Consider the following 25,644-nt stretch of genomic DNA (forward strand, 5'->3'; position numbering starts at 1 on the left):
TTGGTTTTTAGGTTTGGTACATAAGCTTTTCATAACTCCCATTAACCAAGAATATAGAATATTTTGCCTAAAATAATTCACATTACAAGGTTATGCATGATTTGTACGGTAATAAATAAAAGTAAACACTTTCTGGCTGTTAATAATGGTTACTTACGTTTTGAGAGTCGGTGATGGACTTGAGTTTTTCACTTTTGGAGATGAAGGTTGACTTTTGTGTCCGCTTCCAGAACATTCCAGTTTCGTCGCAGCTAAAAATCTGGTCACGACTGTAACCACCCTCAGGAACGAGACGTCGAAAAATTTCTGGGCAAGTCCTGGCTGCTTCCTCGCCTGCTGATCTGCTTTCACAAATTTTTAGGGCATACTTGACCTCATATCTCTTCTTAAATGCTCCTAACCAACCTACAGAAGCACCGAAATGGGGTGGAGGGTTAACATTTTTCTTGCGGCATCTTATTGCAGGGCCAGAAAGATCACCCTTTTCTCGATCCCTTCAGATTACTCGTTTAGGTAATGTTCCATGACTGCAAACAATCTATTACGCTGCGAAGTATCGGCCAGCGTTCGAGCAGAGGAAAACCGAGAGATCACCTTCAAGGAAGAAGCCAAGTTATCTTTATTTTTGCGAAGTGATCGTACTGTTGATTCAGGACAGTTGAACTCACGCATGATGTTACATGTTCTTGCACCTCTGTTCATCATCTGAACCATTTCTCTTTTTTCCTGGAATGTACATTTCCTGAGTTTCATCCCCTTGCGATAATTAATCCCGCTCCTCTCGTCCATCACGTTTCCCACCATCACTTCCAACACAGTTTCCACCACTACTACCCACGTTCCTTCTTATTGCCGGTAATGTACTTCTACTAGAATGTGTCACTACAACACCAGAGCGAATATTGCCCACAGCAGAACACAATACCAATATTTTCACACGCCAGCAGCCAAAATTGTCACCCAAGCTCATCAAAACAATGAGTGCAACTGGCAAAACGGATGTTTTTACCCCCCCCCCCTTCTTCTCGAGCCCTGGGCACATGGTGTGGGGGTGGGGGGTGGGGTGACGCTGAGCTCTCCTTGCGCGAGCTACAGAAACAGACGCCCACTGGCTTGCATATGCATCCGTGAGATGTTCGTTTTGCATCGATAGATGGCCGTAGTTGGAAATTTTGAAATATTCGCGAGATGTAAAATCCGCGAGACTACATTACGCGAGATGACCGTTAAAATTGTACTATACAAAATGCTACACATGCCAACAAGTCCTAAGTTTAGGTTCAATTGGCACTTCAAAAGCAACGAAATATACTGATACCATCTAAAAGGGCATTTAGACGGTCAAACGGTTGGACAAACCCGGTTTGTCAAACAAGTGTTTGAAGTGATGTTTGACCGTGTGAATAGAGTATTTGGTTGTCAAACACGTTCGACAAACGTGTTTGACGTTCAAATACCCCGTTCACACGGTCAAACATCACTTCAAACACTTGTCTGACAAACCGGGTTGGTCAAACTGTTTGACCGTGTAAATGGCCCTTAAGTATAGACACCAAATATTCACTATAACCAGAGAGCCAATATATTTTTTCCAATAGTAAGAATAAAACGTAGAAATTTTATTAACAATGTTGCCCATTGATCCACTTCAGTCAATTCGACGCCCTCGAGGTCTTCATATCATTACTATGCCGTATGGTTTGCTGTTGATCGCCTTCATCCGAGGTACATTTATTTATTCATTATTTCGTTTTTTTTTTTTCTTATCTACCAAAGCTAGCGTGTTCGTCAGCTTCCTTCCTTGGTACTGGAGGTTGAAGGAAAAATAGCCCAGTGTGATAACCTCTTGAGTGGTGTGAATATCATAATCGCCTAACGGTAAATATAGGAATTATTTTTCTCTTCAGTGATGTTTTTGTGCATATTAACGAATCCGGTCATATCAAATTTATTTTCGACATTGAATTTGATTATGGGTTAGTATAAGCTGGACAATTCTATGCAATCTAAAGATAAATGTGTAGGATATAGATTTGTGTTTTGTTTTTGTTTTTGTTAATGGTATGAATTTTTTGTTTTGGGAGTTGTTGCAGTATGAGATTATTATTATTATTATTATTACTATTATCATCATCATCATTATTATTATTACTATTTTTATTATTACTATTATCATCATTATCATTACTGTTATTGTTATTATCATTATCATTATTATTCCTATTATCATTATTGTTATATATCTATAATTTCTTAACCTGTGATATGGTTGCGATATGGTTGAACCAGTAGATTTTTTTTTTTTTGTGATATCATAAAAAATCACGGCATCAACACGAAGCAACAATGTCGCCTTGTCGAAAGCAACATATATCTTTGTTGAAAGCCACGCATAGCCTACGTGTCGAGAGCCAGGCTCGTCGCATACGACTTGTTGCTTGTGTCGCCCCGCTGTACGACGCACCTCGACATGCGCTTGTCGAACAGTGTCGGCTTAGGCGCGAGACGGAGCAGTACGCTGCGCAAATGTTCCGTTCGACAAGATGGAATGGTCGCTTGAGAGCACGATCAAATTCATCGAGGATTACCGCAACGCCCCCGAATTATGGAAAGCATCCTCCCTCGACTACAAAAACATCAAGCTGAAAGGCAACACGCTGAGGGCCCTGGCGACGAAGTACAACTGCCGGATCAGCGATATCAAGAAGAAAATAAAGAATTTGAGATCGGCTTTTCACAGAGAAAGGAAAAAGGTTTTAAGAATGAGGAGCAACGGAGGGAAGGGGAAAGTGTGGTTTGGGTATTCCCTTCTCACGTTCTTGGATGAAACTTATATCCCAAGGAGAATTAATTTGAAGACAGATGATGGTGATGATTTCGAGGTAAGTTGTCGTTTATAAGTTCAACGTTGTTCTCGTGTGTGTGTGTGTGTGTGTGTGTTTGTGTATGATTCACCATGGTCTTGGATCACGTGTTAGACTCGTGATCGACAGCTATTTCCCTCCCGGAAGAGAGCTCAGAGCTTATATATGACTGATCTATGGACAATGCTGTGACCTTACACGCACACACACACAACTCCCCGCCCACGAGAGTTGGAGTAACGACTCGCAGCGCAGCGATACTGAAATTATTTCAGCCCTGGGTGAGATTCGAACCAGGACCTCCGTAGTGGCGGCCGCGAATGCTACCACTGCGAGTAACGACTCGTAACGCAGCGATACTGAAATTATTTCAGCCCTGGGCGTGATTCGAACCCGGACCGCCGTAGTGCCGGCCGCGAATGCGCCATCGAGTCGTTACACGTGTGTGTGTGTGTGTGTGTGTGTGTTTTACAGGACAAAACACCCTCTAATATATTTAACCAGTTTGGTTTCAGTAAATTATACATATAATAAATGTAGTAGGAGAAAAATTGTATGAAATATGTAACAATTACCACTGGGTACTGAGCAAGGCAATATTTTTGTCAGTGCATCACCACAACCATCACATCACCACCATAACCATAAACATCACTATAACCATCACATCACCATCAAAACCGTAACCATTACTGCCACCATCACATCACCACCACCATAAACATCACCACCACTGGTAACCAAAGGAGTAAATGATGTTATTTGTTGTTTTTCCATGGTGAGGAGGAAGTATACCTCACACATTAGCCCTGTTTATGACTAAGTTCATTCTGATTGTCTTATTTTTTTCTAGATTGTAATTTTTGTTAACATTATCTTTTTTAATTGTAGGTAGATAAATTAGTGCTCATGTTGAAGATTTTTTTAATGTTGTTTTGGTTGAATGCATCGAAAGAAGGAATTTACTTAAAATCCAGAATATGTTGATAGGAAGTTTTGTAATATTTAGATTTCACATTTAACACTTAAATTTTATATTAAAAAAAAACACTAACTTTTTGTAAGCATTTTGTGGAAAATTACTTTTAAAAATGTTTCAGATGACAAAGTTTGATTTTATGTAAGAACACACAAAGATAAACGCCGTAAGATGGGTCGCACTTATCAGAAGTCCATAAGCTCATTTCCTGCGGCCTCATAAGCAGACCTTAGGGATTTGGTTGTGTCAAGTTCCAATACTGCACCGGCTCGTATTGGTTTTCCCTTAAGACCACAAATACATGTGGGTTATGTAAGGGTATCAAGAAGAAAATTCTTTTCTTAATAAATCAATGATAAGATAAAGAGATAAAAGTTTACAAACAAACTGCACGTGGTTGCCTATCAACATTCCCTCTAGTCTTCATGTATTGCTATAAAGACTAAAAATACTAGACAATTAATCAAATAATTTCAGCTATCTTGTGTCATAATAACTAGACAAAGTTACGTGTGCCTCCAGATTAGACTTATGAAGGACAAAAATTATTTTGCCTCTAATAAAAATGAACTCCCTTCTCTAGGATACTGGATGTGCGAAATGCATAACTGTCGTGCCTACGCATTTGTTGTTGTAGCCTACACGTGGTGTTACTGCGTCCCACACCGAAGCATTGAGTTCCCTCCACCCCACCTATGTTGTGTTTGTGTCTGACAGCGGTAGGCTCTTGTCTGTAATCTAGCTTGACGAAAACAGGATTATTTGTGAGGAAGAAGGAAGGGCAATAGCTAGTGGGAAACTCATTTAAGCCACAGCAGAATTGAAAACGCACACAAACACACACACACGAAATCTCACCCACAAATAACCCGCGCACACGGACAAACACGCAGACAGACGGGACCCCACGAACGTTGTTCCAGTCCTATATATTACAATTAGGTAAATGCAATTAGTTAAAGGCACATATTAACATAATCAAATAAGCACAGACACATGTGGGTCCATAACCAAATTAATACTTATGCAAATACTGTGCACGTGTCTGTGCTTGCTTGTATCCGTGTGTTCGCGTGTTACCTCTCATGTGAAAATGTATCAGACACGCTGATGTATCCATCCCTTCCCCCTCCCCTCGCTAGCCTTTCTCCCCATTACCCTTTGTATCTCCCACTCCCCCGCCACCATCCTCCTCTTCCTCCCTTCCTGTTTCACAAAACCTTCCTCTGCCCCCATCGCAGCACATGTTCCTCCTCCTCCTCCTCCTTTCCGAACACATGTTGTCCCCTGGCATATGTTCTTCACCTTTATTACTCTCTCCCTCCCTCCCTCATCCCCCCTCTCTCTGTGCATGTGTCATCTTGATTGTTCATTCACCATCATAATTTCAATTCCTGCTTCCCCCACCCCACCCCTCTCTCTCTTCTCTTTTTCTCTCTCTCATTTCAGAGGAAGGAACGAGAAGAGACTTAAATAAGGAAGAGAAATAGGATTAGAAAGTTATAGAAAACGCACATTGTATATATACAACTAAACCATAGAAGAAATTATAACGAAGTGATTTTAAGAACTTTCGTTTTTTTTCTGAAGATGTATAATACAAAAGACCTTGAGGCTACACACGATCGAGCATTGCACGTCGGGCGTTGCCCATCTACCGGGCAAAGGCTGTGTGTTGTACACAAGTGGTGGTCGGCGACACGCACACACGGGCGTCGGCAGTGGCTGGCGCGGTACGATTACCATGGTGTGTCGCAGGAATAACCGGTGGACAGAAATGAAGAGCGCATTGTACTTTATAGTGATTAATACATAACATATATACTAATTATAAATATACTGTAATCTTTATCCATTCAGCCTTAATATATGTCCATGTTTGACCTCGTAGGTGGAAAGGACCGGTGCACCTCCTTCCCCACCTCCCCCTCCTCCATGAGGCAGGTTAGTTGGGTTGAGGGGTTGTACGAATGTGATTAAACCGTCACCCTAATGGGTGAGCGAGTGAGAGAGTGTATATACGTACCTCATGATCTGAATATTGTTCTGACATATCTTCAGTTGTGTGGGTATCCATGTTTAACACAGATTGTCGAGTTGTGTCGCCATCAACGAGGAACTGCAGGGCATCAAAACACCAGAATGTGGGAACGTAAATTTCCTCACTCCCAAACGTCTTGGAAGCTTGCATCTTTCTTAGCTCTCGTCTATGCTGATTTCGAATTGCTTCTATTTTCCTCTTCACTTCACTTATGTTAACATTAGTCCTCCTTATCTGCATATCCTTTGTAATTGCAGCTAGTGCCGCTGCACGTTTGTCCCTGTTTTTGTACACGTCCGCCCTGACATTCCATAAGCACGGATGCTGGCGATAGAGTTTTATTAACAGCATGGTCTGTTTTCTAGACCAATGCATGACTTCATGCTGTTTAACGGACGGCGTGCTGGACATTCTGTACAGTGGTGACCTATCGAGAGACTGAGGTAAGTGACAGCCAGGGTCCCGGGCTCCGCATCGTTCGTCTGGCAGAGCCGTCATACCATACTCGGCAGCAACCTTCCGTGCGCCAGGCATTGTCTGGTGACGGGAGTGAAGAACAGGCACGGGCAATCCAATCGTTTGCCCGTCTAATTTGCCCGAGTGACGGGCAGTTAGCGAGTGCCCGTCGGCCAATGTTCGATCGTGTTGTGGGAAGTGAAGTTGGTGAAACTAGGACAGGAGTGAGAGAGTAAAGGAAGCGGCAGATAGATTAGGAATGAGAAGTAAAGAAAATGTGGAGGATGAGTATTGAGATCAAGAGCAGAACAAAGAAGAAAGGTACTCTAATCGTGGGATAGGGAACAAAAGGAGGAGGAGGAATAGAAAAAGCAAGAGAAGAGAATGGAGAAGGACAAGGACGGGAAAATGAAGAGAATGGAGAAGGACAAGGACGGGAAAAGGGGAGTAGAGTGACGGATGAAAAGGGAGAGAGAGAACCGAAGAAGTGGGAGGAGGTGGGGAGTAGGAGTTGGAGGAGGGGTTGGGGGATGGAGATGGCTGTGGGGGGGTGGGGGTGACGTCCGGCCCTAGTCACCTTTGAGGTCCCTGGTTACATTTGGAAACTTGGGAACCCAGCGACTGCCATGCACAGGCATGAACGACCAAGAAACAAGGATACTTATGGAACAAGGCACGAGGCCACGCATTGGAACTAGGGTACGGGGGAAGGAAGACAGCTCCGTACTATTGTTGGGAGCCACTAGTTACTAGGCATAACGGATAAACGTTAATTTTATGTCAGGAGGCCAGGGATGGTTACAAGGTGGAGGGAGGGGGGAGGAGGAGGAGGAGGTCAGCACGTGATGAATTGAAGCAGGCGATTTGGCATGCAGAGGCACGGCTTTCGTCGCGAGGAGGAAGAGAAACAGGAGGATGGGAGAACAGGAAGAAGAGTTACACGAGAAGCAAGAAGAGTTGTACGGACGGAAGGAGAGAGAAAAGCAACATGAGGAATTAGGAGAGGAGAATACATGATGGGAATTGTTGATTGATTGATTAAAGGTTATCTGGCGTTGTAATTGCCAAGGTCATAGACGCCGAATTGTTAAATTCTTACATTCAATTTTGGGTAATAATAATAATAATAATAATGATAATAATAATAATAATAGTAATAATAATGATAATGATAATAGTGATTTACTAATAAATCTAAATTCAGTATTAGGTATTAGCTATCAAATGGTGCGATAGTTATATACACATGGTGTTAAATCATATTAAAATCTGAATAGAGTTAGAAGCTATTTGGTTTTGATTAATATTGTTATTACACATTTTAGGACCTACGTGATGGGAAAGGGAGAGGTTTCAAAGAAGGACTTAGGAAAGAGGAGATCCATAGGAAAAGAAAGGAAAGAAAGAAGGTAGGGATTAGAGAACGAGAGAAGGAGGATATGAAATATGTCAGAGTAGACAGGAGGGTTGAGAAGGAGAGGAAGACAGGAGGTAGATTAATAAGCAACAAGGTAGGACTTGCAGTAATGGATTTGAATCGGACAAATTTGGATTTAAGAAGGAAATAGGTAAAAACTGGTTAACGAATGGAATAGGCTAAGTAACCATATAGTGAGCGCTGAAACTATCGGTTGTTTTAAGAAATGGTTAGACAACTTTATGGATGGGGGAAGATAGGTGGTGATGGACCTGGAACTGCCTAGTGTAGGCCTTATGGTCTCTTGCAGTCTCATTCATTCTTGTGTTCTTAAAAAGGGATGCGTTCACATAGGAAGAACTGAAGGTAGTCGGTGAAAATAGCAACCGATAATGACAACAACACAGGCGACAGGATTGTTTGCTGAGAGAACCAGATGGTGGGGAATGAACATAAGAATAAAGGAGACTGCAAGAGACCATAAGGCCTACACTAGGCAGTTCCGTATCCATCACCACCTGTCATCCCCGCCCATAAAGTTGTCTAATCGTTTTTTTAAAAGAACTGATAGTTTCAGCGCTTACTACATGGTTACTAAGTTTATTCCATTCATCGACCACCCTAGTAAACCAATTCTTGCCTTTTTCCTTCTTAAATCTAAATTTGTTCAGTTTATACCCATTACTGCGAGTCCTGCCCTGTTGTTTTATTATGATGACCTTGTTTGCATGGCCTTAACCCGAGTAGACTAGGAAGGAAAGAATTACCATAGGAAAAATCTGGCAGTGACGACATCGAGATAAGAAACCGCAGAAAGTGAGCAGTCGTTTGTACTTTCATTATCGTAGTGGTGCGCGTTTAAATTTTGGTTTTGATAAGACTGATAACAAACGACGGTTATGCCCAAAGTTCGCTTTAGTCTGGGATACTTTTCTCTTCACACAGTGACAACCTCAAGTATTCAGGCTATTCTGCTTCGTCTAAATGATTTCGTTTTTTATTTTATCTCAAATGTCACTTTCGATCTCTTTCCTGATACCGTCACTACTTTTGTTGACATTTTTGCTTATTTTTTTCCTCTCGGAAGTCTTCCAAAACGTTTTCATTATTCCTTGTAACCCATTTTTACAGTTTCCCAAGTTGGGGTTCTTGAAATCATTTCTAGGGGTTGCTGGGAAGCGATGACTAGATGCACTTTCCTTTGTCCTTCTAGTAATAAGATATTAGTTAGGGGGTGCTGAGCTGCTTAGGCCTGGCGACAGGACGTGCTAGGGTCGGAAAAGATTGGGAAACGCTGTTCTAGTACTACATCAGCTAATGATAAGTAATTTAATCCTCTTCCACTTCCATTCCCAGGAGCCTTCCCTTTCATTTTACTTATAACTCTATCAAATGGTTGAACAAAAGACTGATAATGTACATCCCCTTGTCACAGTGACTGTCCAGGAGCCGCCTTAAACGAATATTTTCTTTCCATGCACACGACTCTGTTCCTGGAGTTTGCAACACCCTGCTGCGGTGAAGTGTGCACGAAAATACATGGCGACAACACACATCCCAACCTTTCGCGGGCTTCGCCAGCGACGACGGTTGAGAGTTCGTTCGTTCATAAACGACATCGATTGCAAAATTTTATTTTTCAAATCTCCAAATATCAATTTGTCTTTCTGTCATATATAGCAAAGATGATGACGAACTAAGAGATTGTAAACTAATACGAATGTAATGTTGCCATCTAAAAGATGTTTAGAATTCGTAAGCGAAGACATATTTTAGTTATTCGAATGGAGGTTGAAAGTAGGATGTAGGAGGGAAAGGAGCCCAGTGCAGTAACTACCTTACCCCAGCCTTCACGTTAACCACTATCTCCTGCCTCTACACACATTCGGCATATTTAATATTTCACGCGGTTTTTTTTAACGGTTTTGTCAAATTTCCATCATCCTATGCATCAACAACACCGTTATGGTTCCTCAATCCAATACATTATATCCTTTTAATAAATCCTTAAGATATACAAAAATCTCCCTTTGATCATCCGTTTGCTAGTTTTGAATGTAAACACAAAGACCATATTTCCTCTTCATCGATTAAATCCATCCTGCTTCCCCTCTACCTTTCATTCCATCATATCTATTCTATCTCAATCACGTATATATCTTTCCAGAAATTGACATTATTTTTATGTTCCTTCCCTCTTGTAACAATGCTTTTATATCGAGGGTCACTGCAAAGTCTTCTTCTTCATATTACTAAAAAAAATTATCTTTTTCCAATATGTGATCCTTTTCTTCCTTCGTTCCACGTCATTGTTGACATGTGCATACGCTGTTCATTTTGTGCGTTCAATACCTCACTGAAATGTTTAAAAAAAATTATTTCTCCTTTTATTCAAAAGCCTTTGTTACTCATTTTCTCTTCCTCAACTTTCTTCGACATCTTGCCCTATTTACTCCAAGAATTTTTCTTTTCTTTATCCTTCTTGGGATGTTGTTTATCCCAACTCCTCTCCTGCCTCACGTTTTCTCTTTTTTTTTTTTTTGGTTTGATTTCCTCGTTTTTCGTTCTAAGTTCACTTTATATTCAATGAATAACGTTCAACCCTTCATTCGCCATTTTTTGACTCTACAAAGTTTTTCTCTAATTTTTATTTGGCGTTGTGCGGATAGAATCGCTAGTTAACAAATTTTCTCCTTCAATCTCTTCATTCTACCTCGTCTCCCCTTCTCTCTTCTCTCCTTTTCCTCTTTTAGTTACTCTCATCATTTACGTATCTTTCCTCTTTCTACGCCCTTATGATTCTCTTCTTTCCCTTCCTTTGCTTCTACCTATTCATCATATATTTCCTTTTCACCTTTTTCTGTGCACATTAAATAGCGCTAGAGACAATGTTAACAATAACAATAGTATAGGAAATAGGAACAATAACGTAAGATAATGAGAACGATACCAAATACATATAATGATAATAACAATGATAATTGAAAATAATAATAATAGTAATGGTGATAACGATAATGATAATAAACATGGTGATATTAATAATAGTAATGATAATAAAATAATGACAATGATGATGATAGTAATCTTAACATTATTAATAATAACAAATAATATGATAAATATATTAAAGGTCACGATCTTAGTAATATGTGAAAGTATTACTCAATGATGAATGTGTCCAAGATAATTCTCATTGTTGGATCTGTAACAGAGTTTTTATTACATAAACAGTTGCGGGCGAAAAAAAAACAGGTATAATAGAATGATGGAGAGAGAAGACGGAAGAGGAAGGATAGTTACGTAGTAGGAGGAGGAAGAGGATGAGAACAAGAATCATAGTTCATTAAACGAGCAGAGGAAGAGAAATAGGAAGTATACACTCCACACATCCTTAGAACACTTTGTGATCTTCCCAAACTAACCTAGCCTAACTTGACTTAATCTGCTTCACTTTAGAACACCTAGCGATCTTTCAAACCTAACCTAACCTAATCTGCATCATCTAATCCTTTTTGGAAGACTAGCAAATCGCGAGTCTATTGTTGACACCCTGTGTACCATTAGTCGTTGTATATCTTACACCTCTGCGTGATAAATCTGTCCTTCCCCAGGTAGGGTGCGAGCAGAGACAGGACGAAAAGAGAGAACGAAAGTTACGAGAAATAGAAGGCGAAAGAGAGCGAGAGAGAGAGAAGGGGGCGGAGGGAAACAAAAAGAGAGAAAGGAGACAGAAACGGAATAGCAAATCTGAGACACACAAACAAGAGAGAGAGGAGGTGAGGATTTGAGGGGAGGAAGGAGATAGAAGTGGAGTAATACATTTGAGTCACAAACAGGAGAGAGAGAGAGCGAGAGAGAGAAACTAATATTGTCTGCCTTGTTTTCAGTCCATTAACATAATTGATTTACGTAGCCTTTCCTTACTCAATTGTCTTTGCGACCTGTTTTCCTGTGTACTGAATAGTAACGCACACACCCACGCACGCGCGCACGCACACACACACACACACACACACACACACACACACACACACACACACACACACACACACACACACACACACACACCAAGTAAATTAATTCATCCACGTTAAAGGCCTAGTGTGAGCATAAATAGAATAGAAGAACTGACAAACTTTCATATTGGAGAAGGAGAGAGAGAGAGAGAGAGAGAGGAAAGAACAAATAAGCAAAGAGAGAGAATTTGGGCGTTCACTGCGTTGCTGTCTTCCGTTCTTTGTCTGGGGCAGTGAATGGGAGGGGTGGTGGGGTAGGAGGTGGATGGGGGGGGGGTTGCGCGTTCATGAGCTTGGGCCCCGTAGAAATCGTACAGTGGAACCTCGGAATTCGAACTTAATTCGTTCCTAAAAGTTGGTCGAATTCTGAAACGAATTTCCCCCGTAGGGAATAAAGGGAAATTAAATGACACGTTTCACCCGATCAAAACCGTAAAATTAATGACCATTTAACGTCACATTGCCTTCGGGATGTAAGTCATGTGTGGTATTTTCCCCCCTGAATATTACAGTCTCGTCGCAGTTGAAGATTTGCTGCGGCAAGTATTCACCCTCAGTCATTATTTCATTGAAGATCTTAACGAATTTCTTGGCAGCCGCGTGGCTCGAGTTAGCACTTACCACACTTACTATGCCTGACGACAATACGAATGCCAAGAAGATATCGAAACCTGTCGAACCAGACACGACTAGCCTTAAACATATTTTGACCTTCCTCATTTGGTTCCTTCTTTATTATATCGACGTGAAGTTGCCTTGCCTTTTTCACAAATAATCGCCTTTGACATGCTATCACCTGTTGAGAGTTTTTCATTTATCCACACCATCAGTAACTGTTCAATTTTGTCAGTGGTTTTTGTGTGTTGCTTGCTTCTGCTTCAATATTCGTACTGATCTTGACTTGCCGTACTCTCGTACCAAGATCAGGGACACGCACACCTGTATCATGCTTTCTACAAAATTATTTTTTCATCTCAATGGTCATATGGACCTTCTTCCTTCCTGAGACTTTCTTGCAGCAATGTTTCTTAGACCCCATACTTGCGGCTATAACACTTAAAAAAAAAAAAAAAAAAAAAAAAAAAAAATATATATATATATATATATATATATATATATATTATATATACATATACATATATATATATATATATATCAACAAGTACATATATAACACGTGGGAATTATGCCTGTGTAGAGCGCGTGAGTTCAATGCCCAAGAGCCGATGTGGGACCACTGAGTTGTTTACAAGTGGAGATGAGAGCAGCGAGTGGGTGACGGAACAAGGTGTTCGTATTTCGATTCAACGTTCGTATTCCGAAACCAGATTCTGTTAGCTCTTTTGGTTGTATCCTAAAGTGTTCGTATTTGTGGGCGTTCGTATTCCGAGGTTCCACTGTACTTTATATTTAATCTATCTCTCTTCTGTATGTGTGTATCTAACCAATTGTGCCTAATTCTATTATACGGGAAGGGAGTAACGCTCGATGGATCCCGTTTTTAAGTCTCCAGTTTATCAAATTTGTCATTAACTACTTTCAAGCTCCGTGCGATCGCTCGATTAGTTTGGAAACCCTCTCCTCTCGACCAGGAACTTGGATCTTCTTTGAGGAAGTTAGTATCCAGCTGAAGCTTATTGAAGAATATCATTGTCTATGGAGTAATAAAATCTTCGAGACGTTTCTCTTTTAAGAAAGGACTGATACTGAGGTCTTTTTAGAAGTTCTTCCTCATCGTCTTCACCTTGAACCTTGGCAACCATGCACTGCTTTGATTTAGGAGGAACAGCATCATCGAAGAAACAGAGTTCTACTAGCTCCTCAGACAGATGTCAGAAAAACCTCGATAGTTTGATGTAGCTTTGGAGATTGCTGCATTGGAAAATTGAAGAAGGGACTTTATTAACGTTAGATCACGTCGATGTGCTTCCAGCGCATTTGGGGCAGTAAACCAATAGAATTCCAAAACTACAAAGCTCCTTAAGAGTCTTCTCCTCTTTGGCCGTGAGTCTGAACAGTTTCCGAAACATCCAGGTTTAGAAAGCATACAGAAGTTTACTCATCGAGTGCAGGTACAAGAGGTGTAACAATGTTCTCTCTGGCTTTAGAGCACTTTGGATGAGGTCCTTCTGTTAAGAGTCTTCTCCTCTTTGGCCGTGAGTCTGATCAGTTTCCGAAACATCCAGGTTTAGAAAGGATACAGAAGTTTACTCATCGAGTGCAGGTGCAAGAGGTGTAACAATGTTCTCTCTGGCTTTAGAGCACTTTGGATGAGGTTCTGTGTCATCCGACATGCTGCTATCTGTACTGTTTGCGTACTCGCTGCTGCTGGAAGATGCAAGAATATCGCCTTTAGAAGTCGATGCTTTGCATTCCTCTTCAGATTTTTTCTTACTCATATCTTCAGCTTTCCTTTTCTGCATGATTCGCATTTCCTTCGCAGTCAGAGCCTTATCCACAGATTCCATATAACCACGTCTTCCCTTCTCTCTTTGGGCAAGGGGAAATTCTTTGTCTTCTTGAAGTTCTATCATGTCTAGTGCATTAGCATGGGATATGTCAAAGAGATCATCCAGGTTATCCACAAATGTTTTCTCCTTTTTATCTGAGCTGGGGTGCGTCGATTTCTGAGTCGCTTTAGATCTCTTTCCAAGGTCTGAAAAAAGCTTCAAGTTCCATTATAGCACGATGCTCAGGTTTCACAGGAATTTGTGCTTGTCCAAATAGAAATAAGACCTCTGATTGTTTTTGTTGCAGATTTGCTCGTTGTCTCGGTAGCTCAGTTGGTAGAGCGTCGGCTTTGCTTCTCGCAAGCCTTGGTTTGAGTCCGGGGACGACTGTCGGAATTATTTGATTGACATCACCGCCACTGGTGATTCTATTCAGGTAACGACGAAATTCCATCAAAGGTACCTACCAACTTAACCACGAGCCATGAGTTGGGCTTAGTTCTCCGTAAAATTAATTTAGGACGGCAGTTAGCAGTCGACTTAGTCCCTCGGGGAGTGAGATTAACTCCCAGTTTGGAGAATTTTAGAGTCTCGGTAGCTCAGTTGGTAGAGCGTCGGATTTGCTTCTCGCAAGCCTAGGTTCGAGTCCGGGGACGACTGTCGGAATCATATATATATATGTGTATATATATATATATATATATATATATATACATATATATATATATATAATATGTGTGTGAAATAATTCCGACTTCTTGATGGGCTTTCGTCATTGTAATACCTGAATAGAATTGCCATTGACGGCGCATGTCAAATAATTCCGACAGACGCCTCAGGATTCGAACCGGGGCCTTGCGTGACGCTAGGCCAAAGTTCTACCGACAGAGCTAAAGGAGCTCTAAAAGTCTCAAACACTTGGAAGTTGCTCTAACTTCCGAAGAACTAAGTCGACTGCTAACTACCGTCCTAACTTGATTCGTACCAGCTTCACCCCCTGGCTACGAGTTGAGCTTAAGTCTCCGTAAAATCAAGTTAGAATGACGGTTAGCAGTCGACTTAGTTCTTCGGAAGTTAGATCAACTTCCAAGTTGGAGAATTTTAGAGCTCCTTTAGCTCAGTCGGTAGAGCTTTGGCCTAGTGTCATGCAATGCCCCGGTAAGAATCCCGGTATATGTGTGTGTATATATATATATATATATATATATATATATATATATATATATATATATATATATATATATATATATATGTGTGTGTGTGTGTGTGTGTGTGTGTGTGCGTGTGTGTGTGTGTGTGTGTAACTGAAGGCGGAGGAAGCATACGAGGAATAATGGAATTTTTTTACTGCCTTAACGTTTCGACCCTTAGGGTCTTGATCACAAAGCTTTATGATCAAGACCCTAAGGGTCAAAACGTTAAGGCAGTAAAATTCTTCCATTATTCCTCGTATACTTTCTCCGCCTTCAGATACATTTGTCATAGTTTAAATCAATACACATACACACACACACACACACACACACATATATATATATATATAATATATATATATATATATGTATATATATATATATAAAGCACCCTGTGATCTTTTGAGTTCTTTGATGAACATTAACCACTTTCTTGAAGCTAGTTATTGGATTAACTTGGAGGTAATGTTAATTTGGTTCTTGGGAAACCTTTTGTAGTCGGTATACATATGCGTAATTGAAACGTCAGTTTATATTCGTGTTTCTGATGCAGCCAGAGTTTCCTTACCACCTTTTTCCACAGAACTGTTACACCTTCAAAGAATATATGCGAGCGTGTTGTCAGCCATTGGTGTGAACGAGTATGAAGCTGCAAGAAATCACATTCAGGCCTCTGTCCTCCTGTACAGCTGTTGTCCTCTTACAGCTGCATCGATCTCCCAGCTGCAGATATTTCTGTCTGCCTGCTGGTCCTCTCTGCTGTTTTGTAACTGCTAGTAGTCCTGTTCTGTTGCATGCTGCTGGTCCCCTCTGCTGTTCTGGCACTGCTGGTAGTCCTGTCCTGTTGCGACCTGCTGGTCTCTCTGCTGTATATGTCTGCTGCTCGGCTTTCTATCCTGTTGCGCAACTGCTCTACCTGCTGGTCTATCTGCTGCGTTTGTCTGCTCGTGGTGATATTAGTGTGATTGCATTGTGACTTTGGATAGGAGAACGGACGGGTGGAAGTCACATACAGGATGCGTGATACAGAGTGAGGTGATGCGTTAGAACGTTATAGTTCACAGTCAGAAAAGAAGATAAGAAATAAATGAATAAATGAAAAATATATATGTATTTTTAGAAAGGTCGTAAGACCTCATTGATCTTGCTTTTAATTTTGTTCAATTTGATAAGATCCTGTTAGTGCCAATGTCAACTCTCTCTCTCTCTCTCTCTCTCTCTCTCTCTCTCTCTCTCTCTCTCTCTCTCTCTCTCTCTCTCTCTCTCTCTCTCTCTCTCTCTCTCTCTCTCCCGCTTTCTCTCTCTCGAAAGACTTTCCACCATGCAATCTACCTCTGTATACCCTCATAACCATAACCAGACAAAAATGATACTAATACGACTATTTAAATTTATTTCAGAATGCTTATAAATTACAGACGTTATTATGTAAAACGGAAATGTTAGCAGCAGCTTACAAAAATGGCCGTTTCTATGCAAATGAAGTTTTGGGCCATTGACGCTTGTGTAAGCAACCCCCCCAACCCCCTTTTAATATTCGTATTTGTTTCTGCCCCCCTCCCCCCATAACCCTCCCCCATGCCGTCGCTTTCCTCCCCTTCCCCTGGAAATGTGGCATAGCCCCCTCCTAGTTGAAATATTATAATTACCATTATTGCTGTTATTATTATCATTATTATTATTATTATTATTATTATTATTACTATCATCATCATCATCATTAGGGCGTCGTTACTTGCGGCGAAGGTCGAGGGGATGCCGGTTCGAATCCTGCCACCGGCGAAGTTGAACCAAGGGCATGATTCATTAGATTCCACGCTACAAAGTCCTCAGTAAAGACCCTGTCACACAGGGATTCCGCATGAAAACCGAATGCTTACCGCACAAAAATGGCTTGATCGTGGAGAGATCGGGCAGAAATGGGGTGAAATTTTGTTTTAGTTGGGGAGCTTTAACGAATAAATAGCGTACGTTTAACTAACAGTTTCCGTATGCATCACTACTGCTCCGATAACACTTCCCGTATATCCCCGACCACGTCAAATTTGGCCCAATTGCCCGAACGTTTCACGAATTAAACTACCAAAGCACGTATGCTCTCCGTGTGGTCCCCTAACGTTCCACTAACAGTGACCGAACACTCACTGAACAGCCCGTCCATTTTGCGTATGCTCCACTAACGCGCCCGTCCAGATCACTAACACTCGCCGATTAAAACGACCGCTCACCGCATGCTCCGCGGTAGGTCCGCGTATGCTCGCCGTTAATTGGCCGACCAATCGCCGACCAATCACCGACCACTTCGCGAACATATACGCGGAGCGCGACCGCGGCGCCCCGTCACTTGTGCTCAAGACGCGTAGCGATCAACAAGAACTCTAACTCACTGGATTACCAAGAACTCTCACTGGATTACTGACTGGATTACGAACTCGATTACTGATTGGATTACTCACCATGGCACGCGGAAAGGAGATTCCGACCAAGAAGCAGCCAGCAACCCCACCACCTCAAGAAGAGGAGAAGCAGCCACTACCTGAAGAAGAGAAGCAGCCGGAGGACCGTGACACCTCCAAGGCCGAGGGAGGAGCTACCCCTGGTGCTGACGCTGCTGCTGCTGTTGACGAGGGCGGTCCCGCCCCACCCCCTCACCCTGGTGAAGGTGCTGGTCGAGGCAAGAGGAAGAGAGGAGGCGGCAACAAAGGCAAGTGGAAGGCACGTGGTATCCCTACTCCCACACCTCCCATCCCAGACAGTGAAGAGGAGCACCCGGCAGTCACACTCCCACCACAGAAAAAGTCAAGGCAGTCTTACCAACTGACTGAGGATGAAGAACAACAGATACTGGAGTGGCTGCCGGAGAACCCTGCTGTCTGGCGCCGTGGACACAAGAACTATAAGGACAGAATGACGTACTTCCACCACCAGGCCGAGAAGATGGGCACGGGCAGGACTGGCCATTACCTTGAAGGGTGGTGGAAGAATCGCAAGGATTGGTACGTCTGCCTCATGCGGACCAAGGCCAAATCTGGCTCGGGCACGGCTGGCAAGAAGCTCACTGACCGGGAGCAGGCCATCGTGGGTGGGTTCTCGTTCTACAGAGACCAACTGCGAATCGTGGAAGGCGAGTCTGAGCCCATGTCGCAGATTGCCAGGTCTGCCCCAGCTGCCTCCAAGAGGCTGCCGGAGATGAAGTGACGAGGACGAGCCCATGGAAAGTCAGCCCCCATTGAGCCAACCTAATCAGCTGCTCGACCTGGATGGGATTGAGGCCAGTGCTGCAGCCGAGGCCCGAAGCCAGGAGCCATCCACGTCCACTCCCACACCCACCTCCAGTCGGTCCAGCAAGAGGGAGCGTTGTGAAGCTGACGACGCCCTGGAAGCGCAACTGAAGAACCTCATTGCGTCGGTCAACACCAGCAGCCAGCTCATGACGCAGATGCTCCAGCAGCAGCAGCAGCAGGTCAGCGCCCCCAGAGAGCCGTTCATCATGTACCTCGGACACGCCTTGAGAAACCTCAAAGATGGTCAGTTTGATCACGTGAGGCTCAAGTTTTCCGCCATCCTCCATGAGATGTCCCTGGTGGACAAGAGACCAGCCCAGCCTCATGTAAGTTACCTATATTATCAATTGATCACTTTGCACACAATACATTTATTATGTTTATATCCAATGTATTTACAATAGCAAGTTAATCGACATGACATAGCAAGTGAATCATAACATTTTATTACAACATGACATAATACTACAACAAACAGTTATCAAGCTAGTCCTTCAAGTAGTCTAAGGTCGCTCCACCATCTTGTCTTGCCATGGCACGGCACCAGGTGGACTGTTGCACCAGTGCTTTAGCAGGTTGCGCTGCTCCTTCCCTTACTTGAAGGCTCTGTTTGGGGCTCTGACACCGGCATCTTGCGTGTCATGGAGGTCACGGCCATCCCTCCATTCACCAGGTACAATGACAGCATCTTGAGTTTGGTAGTCCACCAGTCGGTTCTGCATGACAGGGTACCTGGTCCGCATCACATTGTGGAGAAGCACGCAAGCTTTCACGATGAGTCTGACAGTTTCAGCGTGGTGTTGCATGGTTGTGAGAAGAACCTGGAATCTGTTGGCCAAGATGCCAAAGGAATTCTCCACCACTCGACGCGCCCTGGAAAGCCGGTAGTTGAAAATTCTTTCATCTTTTGTCATCTTCCTGTGACTGTGCGGCTTCATGAGGAAGGTTTTCAGGGAGAATGCGTCATCACCAACAATGAAGTATGGCACATCTTGGTCATCGTTGGGGAGGGGTCAGGTTGAGGCCAACCCATGATGTCATTCACCAGACCTGCTTTGAGCGCACTGTTGTTGGAGATCTGTGCATCAGAGGCAGACCCATTGCCAGACACATCAACATACATGAACTTGTAGTCCAAGGACACCATGGCGAAGAGTATAACACTAAAGAAGCCCTTGTAGCTGTAATACTCTGAGCCAGAATTAGGGGGTGCCTTGCATGTAATGTGCTTGCCGTCAATGGCCCCTATCGTGTGTGGGAAGTTCCACCTTCGGTACCAATCATCAGAGATTCTTCTCCATTCTGCTTTAGTCGTGGAGCACGTCAACTGCTCGTCCAAGTACTCCTCCACGATAGCCTCACACACCTCCTTGGCAACCATACTGATGGTGTTGTGAGGCACCCTCCAAGCATACTGCATTGTCTTGTACTTGGATCCTGAAGCAAGGTGTCGTAGTGTTAGTGCCACCTTCAGGCCTGGATCGAGTGGTGCACGCCAGTTTGTGGTGTCCTTGGTGATTCTGGGGGTGAGTCTCTCCACAATTTCGTCATACATCTCGACTGGCATTCTCATGAAGTTGTGAAAGGACCTCTGGTCCTCGTTCCTCAGCTCCACCAACAGTTTGTCGTACAGGCCTAGTTCAACACTTCTGCCAATCCAGGGTCTCACCCACACCTGCCTTGGTGTCCTTCTAGCTCTCCTCCTCCTCCTCCTCCTCTGCAGAATATAATGAATTTGCACAACTTGCTGGGCTTGTTGCTAGAAATGGAGCAGCAATGCCATCATTGGGGGCACTGGATGGTTCATGGTCAAGTCTTCTGGAGGTCAGAATCACGTCAATTCGTCCACGGTGTAGGGGTTCTCCAGGTCCTGTAGATGTGTACTCCTCAGAAACTCGGCACAGACTGATGAGGATCGGTAGTTTCAGGCGCTTTTATAGCGTCCCGATGATAAACGTGAAGCGGTAGTGTATTGTTCGTGATTTAGTAGTGTTCTTAATGGGATTGTGAGGTATTTATGCGTCAAATACGGATATCAAACGCGGAATGAACGGCGTAGACGTGAAACAGACGGTTTACAATAGCGATACGGAAGGTAAACGTTCGTTGAATAGTCGGCGGTAGTCGGGAAACGATCGTAAAATCACTGATTTCACCGTCAACTCCACGATTAAAACGAACATTTCCCGACCAATTCCGTATGCTCTCCGTCAATTCTCCGTACGATTACCGCATGGTACGCGTCAGATACGCGAACATTTGGTCGTGCTAAATTTTTGAACCGTTCAAAGATCGCTCCGCGTCCAAAATTTCTCGGCCGCACGCTCCGCGAACTCCCCGACCGAAAAACGATTACTTTACTATTGCTTCGCGTACAATTCACGAATACAAAATATTTGTGCGGTAAGCATTCGGTTTTCATGCGGAATCCCTGTGTGACAGGGGTGTTAGGGCTACCGTCCTAGCCTTCCTTTGGGAGGAGTTTGTGACGTTAAACCATATCATCATCATTATTATTATTATTATTATTATTATTATTATTATTATTATTATTATTATTATTATTATTATAATTATTATTATAATCATTATTATTATTATTATTATTATTATTATTATTATTATTATTATTATTATTACTATTATTATTATTATGACGATGACCGAAAGTTCATTAGGATTCCTCTCCTAGTGGTAAACATGAATTGGAATATTGGCTCAAACCACGAGATGACTTTCGCCGCAAAAGACGAATAAAATCTCGTGGCGGCAACCAGAGTAAAGAGGTAAGTACCACACAGTACGGAAGATGGCAGTTCGCACACCGACGCAACCAGTTGCATGAAACTGATCGCAACTGATTCCATTCTGTGAAACCAATATTCGCTGTACTTTACGATTGGGAAGGAGGAGCGTGCCGACAGGCGACCTTTTGGTCCATAACTAGGTCGGATAAAAAAATAAATAAATAAATAAATAAACAAATAAATAAAGATTATAATAATATAAATAATAATACATACATACATACATATACCAAAGGCTTTTCCCCCTACATGGGGGGTAGCCAAAAAGAACAAAAGTATATAAACTACTCCCATCCATTCCATTTCCTATATATTCCACTCCCCTCCACCCTCCTCCCTCCCTCTTATCTTGGCACCTCCTGGATGACGGGTCATCCCTGTATCCTGTCCACTGCCCTAGGTCAGAAGCAGTGTCGCAAGACACAGCACATCCACAGCAAGGCCGCTTCATAAATTCGGTGACCCCCCCCCCCTCTCCGTCCCCTCATGCAGAAAAGGAGAAGACGGAGAGAAATCCCTTCGGGCTGCGTCAATTTTTTTCTCATACATACTTCCTCACCCCCCATCCCCCACCCACTCCCCCTCATGCATCACAGCATCATCTATACACAACCCCTCTCCATTCACCCCTATCTTTTGTCCTCTCCCGTCCTTCCTCCACAGACATTCTTCTCTTTTGTAATGCCCCTTTCACCCCATCCATCCATCTCATCCTAGGACGCCCCCTCATATTCACTTCTTCCACCTCTGCCTTCCACACTTCTTTTACTGATCTTTCTTCATTCATTCTTTCCATGAGTCCAAACCATCCTAATACCCTTTCATCAACCCTATCTCCCAGCTCCCTTTCCACCTCTGTTCTCCTCCTCACCTCCTCATTTCTCACTCTATCTAGCCTAGTAACCCCTATCATACTTCTCAGACATTTCATCTCAAACTCCTTCACTCTTCCTCTCTCATGTTCCATGTTTATGCCCCGTATAATGCTGTTGGCACAATCACTCCTTCGTATAACCTCTTAGCATCCATTCCCAGATGTCTATTTCTCATTACACTTTTCAATCCACCAAGGCATTTACTCGCTTCTCTCAATCTACATTCTACCTCTACCCCCACTCCTCCCTTTCCTGCCACATTCGCACCCAAGTATCTAAGACTATCCACTTCCTCCAGTCTTTCACCCTTAATGCTCACCTCCAGCCTGCTGTCACTCTCTCCCCTTGTACATCTCATCTCCTTACTTTTACCCACATTCATCTTCAGCTTCCTTCTTTCACACACCTTCTCAAACTCTGTCACCAACTTCCTCAATCCCTCCTCTGATCCTGCTACAAGCGTAGTGTCGTCAGCAAACAACAACTGGCTCACCTCCCACTTTTCTCCATTTTCTTTAATCATCTCCAACCCCTGACCCACTACCCTTGCATTCACCTCTCGCACCACCCCATCCATGTAAAGATTGAACAGCCAGGGCGACATAACACATCCCTGACGAAGTCCCACCTTTACCTCAAACCATTCACTCTCTCCATTAAGCTCTACTACTCTCGTAAAAACTCTTGACAGCTCTTAACAGCTTTCCTCCTATCCCGTATATCTGCAGTACCTCCCACAGTGCCTTCCTGTCTACTCTGTCATAAGCCTTTTCCAGATCCATTAAAGCCAAAAAAAACATCCTTACCTTTTCCTATAGCTCTCTCACATATCTGTCTTACCACAAAGATCTGATCTACACAACCCCTACTTGTCCTAAACCCATACTGTTCCTCACCAATTACACCCTCTGTTCCTCTCCTAATCCTCTCAATCAAGACCCTCCCATAAGCCTTCCCAACTACACTCAACAAGCTGATCCCTCTGAAACTATTACACTTACACTTGTCCCCCTTTCCCAAAGGAAAAATGATAAATACGTAATAAAAGTAAATGAATAGGTCAAGTTAAATAATAGACAATCAGGTAAATAGTAAATAATAATAAATTGACAAATAATAATAAATGATAATCAAAGAAAGAATAGTGAACAAACAGACAAATAATAACAAATAAATAAATAAATAAATTACAATTGTAGGTTCATTTCCAGACAGTACAAGGGAGACTGGTTTCACAGCCTGTAGATATCCGTTGCGATCGGTTTCATGAAACCGGTTGTGTCGATGTGCGAGATGAGACGACGACGACGCAACTGAAATGATTAAAGTAGCCTGGCGGCAGGTTCATGGAAGGAAAAGGACCGTGCGGCATGCAATGTATTGAGGATGGATTAATCCGAGGCGACAATGTCGCATGCGACATTGTCGAAACATTTTGAATATCCTGTAGCATGCGACAACGAAGACTAAACACAAGCAAAAATAAAACTAAATAAAATAAATTCAAGTAAAAATAAGGTAATTAAATCAAGTAAAATCGAATAAAATAACATTTGAACGAGATAGAATATAGATAGAATGAAAATAGAATTTAAAAGAATAAAATAATTTGGCAAAGAATACCGGAAATTGGTGGTTTTGCGGGATGTCGAGTACGAAGATAACAGGGCTGAATTAGACGCGCATAATTGGCAACACTGTTCGATCATCACGAAGCGACAACGAAAAAAAAAGCATCTAGAATTCGCGGACAGCGTGTCGCCACGAACATAAAAACTTTACAAAACTGCATTTTTATCAGAACGAAAATAAATCAGATAAATGAATTTATTATAAACAAATGAATAGGAAGAGAAATTATTGATAGGTGACTAAATAGATAGATAAATGATTTTTTCTGAACAAATTAATACATAAATAGCAGATAAATTATTAATATAGAGGTGAATAGAGAAATAGATCATTTAAAATTTTCTGAACAAGTTAATACATGTAGATAAGTTGTTTGCTCACAACTTTTTATTCAATTTGTGTATCTATGTATTTATTCGTGTGTGTATATATATATAATATATATATATATATATATATATATATATATATGTATATATATATCTCTGGATATAGGCATGTCTCCTATTACTTGCTGATGTGTCTTCAGTGAAAATAACTCAATATTTCTGTGCCGAGAATACCTCCAGTTAATTTCACAATTATGTATTCACTCCTCGAGTATATATTATCGACATTGCGATGTCGTTAATTAAATTAGAAACTGAAAAAATAAGACTGGTGTTATTAGAATTCCTCATTTGGAAACATCAAATTGGACAATAATGACTATGGTAGATGTATGACACGAGACAAGCTAGTTATACACCTTTCGTTTACCTGTTTCTTTATTTATAATTTATTCATTCATATGTTTATTCTATTATCTATTCATTCAACCATTTATTTATCTTTGATAACTCATTTATGCGTTTATTTGTTTTATAAATTGATTTGTCTATACATGCATTCATTTATTTGAGTTGTTTATATATTTATTGTCTATTTATTTATTCGTTTGTTTATCTGAGGGAGCAAGTCTCAGGTGTATAGATTCGTGGAGCTACCTTGACGGTCCTGTGCAGGACCTCCACGCTATCCCATGTAGGACGAGGCAGTTCGTAAGTGCCAGTTGGACGTGTGACTCCCTCTACCATGCTCTCGTTCCCTATAGTCCTCGCTCCTCCAAATCTACCTTAATACATACCTCACTTTTTCTCTCATTACCAGTCCATGTGCTATTTGATTTTTATTTATTTATTTATTTATTTATTTATCTATTGTTATATAGAAATTGAAGCTGTATAGTACAATGGATAAAACTTTTTAGGATAACGATTTGAATAAATTTTATAATACGTGGCAACAGCGCTTTCTCCCCATGTTGCCACGCTGTGGTCTTACTGAGTGACACGTAACAGTGACGATCTAATAATTGGTGATAAAATTGGCACCGTTGCACTCGGGGTGGGGGGGGAGGTGTCACTTCTGCCCCACCCTAAACGGACTCCTTGAAGCGCAAGGAATATAGCACAACGGGCAAGGGTGACGGATTTGGTCGCGGTGAGGCGACCACTACCGTAGACTTCCTTTTTACGAGATACATACTTCAAATCGATTGTCATAAAGACAAATTGAAAAGAAAATATATAATAGTATTAAATATTTTCATTACATATATATATATATATATATATATATATATATA

General features: G+C 42.0%; 1 protein-coding gene across 2 annotated transcripts in view; it reads left to right on the forward strand.

Annotated features, from left to right (window-relative positions):
- Nucleotides 1–2,468: 2,468 nt before the first annotated feature.
- The window catches only part of LOC143020923 (uncharacterized), a 27,741-nt gene continuing 4,565 nt past the window's right edge, over nt 2,469–25,644 (forward strand). Inside the window, exon 1 of one of the 2 annotated variants that reach the window (XM_076177872.1) lies at nt 2,469–2,882. In XM_076177872.1, coding sequence (XP_076033987.1) covers nt 2,544–2,882 — 339 coding nt within the window. In that variant the 5' untranslated portion in view covers nt 2,469–2,543. Of the gene's footprint in view, nt 2,883–18,615; nt 19,030–25,644 lie in introns of those variants that run through there. The other variant, XM_076177871.1, reaches the window with a different exon arrangement.

Source organism: Oratosquilla oratoria, chromosome 41 (assembly GCF_046742065.1).
Source record: "Oratosquilla oratoria isolate Oo_2021 chromosome 41, ASM4674206v1, whole genome shotgun sequence".
In the NCBI taxonomy this organism is placed as follows: domain Eukaryota; kingdom Metazoa; phylum Arthropoda; class Malacostraca; order Stomatopoda; family Squillidae; genus Oratosquilla; species Oratosquilla oratoria.